The sequence below is a fragment of the Numenius arquata genome, chromosome 9 (genome assembly GCF_964106895.1).
Source record: "Numenius arquata chromosome 9, bNumArq3.hap1.1, whole genome shotgun sequence".
NCBI lineage: Eukaryota > Metazoa > Chordata > Aves > Charadriiformes > Scolopacidae > Numenius > Numenius arquata.
The window spans coordinates 55243927-55249915 of NC_133584.1; the positions used below are offsets into that span (position 1 = coordinate 55243927).

At 42.5% G+C, this 5989-nt stretch overlaps 1 protein-coding gene across 1 annotated transcript; it reads right to left on the reverse strand.

Moving 5' to 3' along the window:
* Nucleotides 1-549: 549 nt before the first annotated feature.
* Nucleotides 550-5762, reverse strand: ADGRF4 (adhesion G protein-coupled receptor F4). The gene is made up of 8 exons (XM_074153652.1): nucleotides 5685-5762; nucleotides 5134-5170; nucleotides 4837-4997; nucleotides 3969-4259; nucleotides 1797-3161; nucleotides 1081-1122; nucleotides 921-980; nucleotides 550-573 (listed from the first exon to the last, which is right to left on the reverse strand). Exons 1-8 carry the CDS (start codon nucleotides 5760-5762, stop codon nucleotides 550-552), a joined length of 2058 nt encoding a protein of 685 aa, XP_074009753.1.
* Nucleotides 5763-5989: the final 227 nt, after the last annotated feature.

The window sequence follows — 5989 nt, forward strand, 5'->3', positions numbered from 1 at the left end:
TGGAGAAAAGCAAGGAAATAAGTTTATTTTTCCAAAGTCCAGGCTGAACTGACACCATTTTTTTTGGTGGATAACAGGAGCACTGCAGACAATACTTGTGAGACAGCTAAGGGGGATTCCCTTTTATAAATATAGCATGAAACCATTAAAGCCTTGGTACCAAGAGAAATCTAACAAACAGCAGATAAAAGTTTTCCAGCTGAGGTAGGAAACGCTAACTCAGTGATGTTGGAACATCAATTCTGCCAACGTTTTCCTAGGAAGCTGCTGAAACACAGTTGTTTCCTCAAGGTTTAAACATTTCCTTTTAAAGAATTGCCCTGATATTTGAAAAAAAAAAAACAAAACAACCTCAGGCTCTTCTGAGTACACAACATCAATTAGCACCAAACATCCTGGCTGGTCTCTGAGTGGTTCCCATCCTGAGCTGATGTTCAGCTGGAACTGACATCCTAAAGCAGCCCTGCTCTCAAACAGATCCATGTTTTTGTGATGGCAGCAAACAGGTCATTACATTAGGATTTTTGGACTCCTAATTCTGTTCCTTCCTTAGTCAGTAACCTTAAAGCAGATCTATTTTACAGATGGGAAAAAATTCATCAACATTCTCTATCTAAAGGGCTTTGATGTCTACAGGTGAAGATATTAGATTAAAATACCATTTTAAATTTTGTAACATCAGCATTAGGTTATGTCATAAAAATCTATGGATTGCCACTTCAAGCATTTAGAAACTTCATATCCCCTACATGCTTTCAAGATACCTGTATGTCCTTCAGCAAGCACTTGTCTTAGAAAAATGTTAAGCTAGGTGAGATTTAGTGGGTGATTCCAGTCTTTCCATGTACAATAAGAAAGTGTGTGAGTTGGTAAATTATGCCATTAAGGAGAAAAAAACAAAAAAAAACAAAACAACTTACCTTTGCTAGACTACACTTCCGCTTTGACAAAAGGCAGCTCATCCTTAAGGCTTCTCTCGTCTGTAGATTTAAAAAAGAATATTAAAGATTAAATGGAACAGTTTATCAGTGTGGAAAATATTCATATAAACCAGAGTAAGTGCTGAAGTGACCCAAGTACCTTTCTGTCCAGAAGTGTCCCAAATAACAGGATGAAGAATCCCTAAAAAATTGCAAAACCAGTTAACAAAACCAGCATAACCACATGATGTTTCTTAAATGCTTCTAGATGTCATTTCCTTAAGGATAGAGCTCATCACCTATGACTCAGATAACAGCAACGTGCAAAACAAGTTTATCCACCCAGGTCACACAGGCTCCCCAGGAATGTCAAGAATGGATCTATAACCCATGTTAATTCTCATTATGAACTGGACTGATGGGTTTCATACCAGGACTTTCTCAACCCACTCAGCAGCAACATTAGGCAAGAAGAGACAAGGCAGTCTGGGGATACAACGGTATGTCAAGTAACATTGGATGTTTATACTGTGGAGTTAAAGAAAGTGAGAATTTTCTGCATATTTGTCAAGTGATATGGACGAGACATATTTGCAGTTACTGGACATTAAGCAGGGTATTTTACATGTAGCATAAATTCGTCATCTTAATTCTTCATCACACTTTGCACCAACTGGTTTGTTCCATCACCCATCTGCATTTACTATGTCAGTGCAGGAGGCCTAGTGCACGTAAGGTGTAGAATAGTTGAGCTGAAAGGAAAGCTTACATCCTGTTTTTCATGCACAACGCATGCTGCCAGCCCCTCTTTGTCCTGCTGCCTTTTCCCAGGCTCAGAGCCTGAGGGCACACTCTTCCCAGTCTCGCTGAGTTTACCTGGAAGGCGTTCAGTAGCGCAAACGTAATGTGGAATGCCAGGGAGCGACTCTCGACAATTGTTGCTAATCCAAACCCCCAGGTGAGACCCAAAAGAGGTGTCAGAAGCGCCACGTTTTTGCTAATTCGGATCATGTTGGTCAGATCTTGTGACTTGCAGCCTTCTCCAACAGAGGATCTCCCAGTCTTCACCACAACCACCAGCACCACCACCACATTCACAACAATGATGCTCAGAGCAGGTACAACAAAAGCCAAAAGGGCTTTTGTCTCATACCAATTGAGCCAACAGGCTCCGCTCCTTAAATACCCATTTTTTGGTTCAGTAATAGCAACAGTGAGGATAGATATGACCAAGGGACATCCGTATCCAATAGAGAATGCTGTAGCTATGAATGCAGATCTCGCTATCTTAAAAAAAACAAATAATAACCCATAGAGAATCAAGAGGCCCAGGGCAAACATCCAAAAAAACAAGGCAAGATAGAAAAAGTGAAGGAAAAAAGTGGCTGCTACACACAGCTGGTAGTTTAGGGTTCTTTGGTGCACAATAGCCGCTAAGATGAACAAAACATCTGCAACGAGAAGCGACGCAGCAATGTTGACCAAACAAAAATGGCGCATGTAGGTTATTTCAGTTTTTGTGACGTGGTGCCAGACGACGGCCTCGATGATGAGGCAGAGAACTAAGCTGAAGATGGAAAGGCCTAACCCCACACGTGTAATGTAATCCAGCGCTGCGTTTCGCAGCATGGTGGGGGACATCAAAATGGAGAAGGATTTGAATGTCCGGCGGTGATGTTTGCATATGCAAACAACGCTGCTGATGTTGTCCGACTTCATCGTGCACGCCCTGTTATCCCACCTCCTCTCCATAGAGTGCCACCCAACACACTCAGCCTTGACGTTCTCCAGTTTGTTCACCTTTTCGAAGGTGAGCAAAATGTGCCGGAGCTCTTCCGGCAGGGACACCGATAACACCATTCCGTTCACAAAACCAGGGTCCAAACGGCTGGTTTCTATAATGGCTCCAAGCGTCGGAAGTGCAATGCTGATGGCTTTGGAAGTCTTTGGTAACTTCAAAAGCTCTTCTTCTGGAATGACCATGTGCCCAGCGATATTGCCTGTGTTATTGAACTCCATAGAAAAATCAAAACTCTTCCCTGAAGTATTTTTATGTATGCTGTAGCCTTTCGTAGAGATGAAGTGTTCCTGTATGCTTTCTGACCCGTTCCTTAGAAGAAGTTTCCCAGCAAATGAATTCACCGAGTCCAGTAATATTGAACTGGCATTTCTATCCCTTACAAAAGCCCAGTTGGAAATGATGGAGCTGTTCAGAATATGGTTTGCTATCCTGCTGTAACTCTGAAACCAACAAGATAAAAATAAGTTATTTTTTATGTTAAGAGAAACCAACAATTATTCCACCGGCAGAGCGTCCAGAAAGGCTCATTTAATTTGAGAGTGATTTCTATATAGGCAATATTCTTTGACAATGAACAGGAGGTCCCCATGAACCATCACAGCCAAACCTAAACATCTCATTGGCATGGTCACTACCAGAATTGTCCCGTTCTCTTCATATCATAGATCAAAAGGTGCTTGGAGAAGCAAGTGCAAAGCAAAAAATCAAGATAGCTAAGTTCTATTCCAGATGCTGACCCATAATTCAGGTCTGCTTACATCACCTTCCCTACATTTCTTTCCCTGCCTCTCTAATTTCTGAGTTCATCAGGGAAAGATTTCAGTTTCCATTGTGCAACCCATGGCAAACACAGCTGCAGGTCAGCATCTCCATGGCTGCCTTCCCTACAGTGTCACACTTTAAAAATGAATTCTTCCTTGTACTGCTCTCCCATGTCTATAACAGCAGTTCCTGAAAACTTTTGCTTTTATTATTTTATTTTTGTTATTTTATTTTTTATTATTTTTTATTTAAAGGTTTGGGTTTGGTTTTTGGTTTTTTTACTCCACAGAGTACTTCTACCACACATGAATAGATCAAACAGTTTCTCTGACAACAAACATGGCCCTGCCTGGAAACCCTTCCCAGGTGATCTCCATGTGATTTGCAGCCACCACTTCATTGGATAATGGCTATAAGGACAAAACACTGTATGGATGGCTCTGGAAAGCACAGAAACACCTCTTAAAGCCCATAAAAGTAAATACCTGCATTTTTCCTCTATTGACATTCTCTGATAACAGCAGAGAAATCTTCTTTAGCAATTCCACGATATCAGCAATGTTTCCTGGAACGGTGGGAGAAGACAGGATTTCTGGGATGATGCATGAAAAATCAGCTCGGCAGTTACTGTTCCCATGGTCATCAGCACCAAAATATTTCCCTCCGTGTCCGGGCTTCCCATGCACTGGCTTTCCTTCCCCTACAAATGGAAGGTGTTCTCCAGCAACACTAACATGTCCACCGGAGCTTGGAAGGAGTTCATGTTCAGAAATCCTCTGAAGAGAGGAAAACAGATTTGAGAGAATTAATGAACGGAATGAAAATGAAGCTACAACTACAACCAGTCAAGAGGTACAGCACTCTGTGGGGTGTGCAATGAGTGTGCCAGATGGCCTGAAACCAGGGACCAAAGCTCACCTGAGAAGAATGTCTTGCTTGCCTCAACAAAAGAAGGGGCAAGAACTAAACGCAGCATCTTAGTACTGCAGTCACTTGAAAAAAGTTCTTCACTTTGTATTTGGGGAGAATTTACCATGAATCATCTGGTTTATTACAGATAATTGTGTTGCTCTTTTCTCAGGTTCATTGTCTTGGTTTAGTTCCGCATGAAGAACATAGGCCAAGTGAACAAGACAATTTCAGTTCTGAATTACGTTTCCACACAACGATATCCCAAATTCATTTCCCATCCCTTGACTTAAGATGAAGTCAAAGCCTGTTACCAAAGTAATCTGTGTTTCAGGATCACATTTTCTTCCCTTTGCTCAAGGTTCAAAAGGTATGGAAGAAGGGGGATGCCTCTGCAAGAAATTATGAGCGTATGGCAAAGTAGATGGACAACAGCTACCTCACCTGAAAGAGGGACTGAACATCCAGGCTTGCACAGGCATCTGCGAACATTTGCCACTTTCTGTCTTCGCAGACAAAGCTCGTCTCCCCGTGGAAGGAGGAAGAACAAGGCTGAATGCAAATAGCCCCGTTATCTTTGCACGGAATGAGATTTACACACCCATCTGGAAAGTAAGTCAAGGAGATAGTGTTATAAGGTGTGAGACAGCATACTCTGGTCCATGAGATGGGTATCGGGGGTAAAGTACTGAAATGATAACGCTTCACAAAGAATTAAAGATACGTAGCTATTTGCTGTACCTTGCTGATCACTGGTCTTTGATTCCTTACTGAGAACCTGAAAAATAAGGAAAAGTGGAATGTACAATGAATGTTAAATAAGTAAAAGGTGACTCCTTGGTACAAACTGGAGAGGTGATTTCAAGGGCAAAATAGTCCTTTTGAGGTCCAGAAGTCTTTTCAAGGTCCAGAATGCAGAGCTCATGGCCCCTGGCTCGTACAGACCAACTGAGAGCCCTCTACTAACAGTTTGTCTCTATACGTCAAGCTTCCAGTTGCAGCCTTTTGCTGAAGTGACCTACTGAGCTAGGGGACAGCATCCCACATGCCCCCAGCAGTTATTACTCAGTTAAAAGGCCTGTGTAAGACTTAAGCTCTCCAGTATGTTCAATTTGATGAGATTATAAACTGAAAGAGGCTAGGCTTAATTCGACATAACAAAGAAACGTTTTACTATGAAGGTGGTGAGACACTGGAACAGGGTGCCCAGAGAGGTTGCGGATGCCCCATTCCTGGGGTGTTCAAGGCCAGGCTGGATGAGGCTTCGAGCAACCTGGTCTGTCGGAACTTACCCTGAGAGCGTTGCGTGGCGCGGCGGGGAAGACGTGCAGAGCCCAAAGGAGCAGGCAGTGGGCTACCCTCACATCCATCGCCTCGCATTTACTGCTTTCCTCCTGGAAGAAGGAACGTCGAAGAAGTTTAGACACCTCTGTTTTCACTTTTGAACACAGTCCAGTTGCTAGTAAGAGAGCAGCTAACACCATCCCAAAGACTGTCCTTACCAGGCTGGCAAGGTGATTTTCAGACATTTATCACTCATTAGCTTTTTTACTGAGAATGATTTGTGAACCTTTTCTTAAAAAAGAATAAAAATAAA

Coding starts and splice junctions, on each gene's coding strand:
- ADGRF4 (XM_074153652.1), bottom strand. CDS start 5,762: ATGGATGTGAGGGTAGCCCACTGCCTGCTCCTTTGGGCTCTGCACGTC. Junction 1,123..1,796: donor CGCTACTGAACGCCTTCCAG/GTAAACTCAGCG, acceptor GCAATTTTTTAG/GGATTCTTCATCCTGTTATT. Junction 981..1,080: donor GGACACTTCTGGACAGAAAG/GTACTTGGGTCA, acceptor TTAAATCTACAG/ACGAGAGAAGCCTTAAGGAT.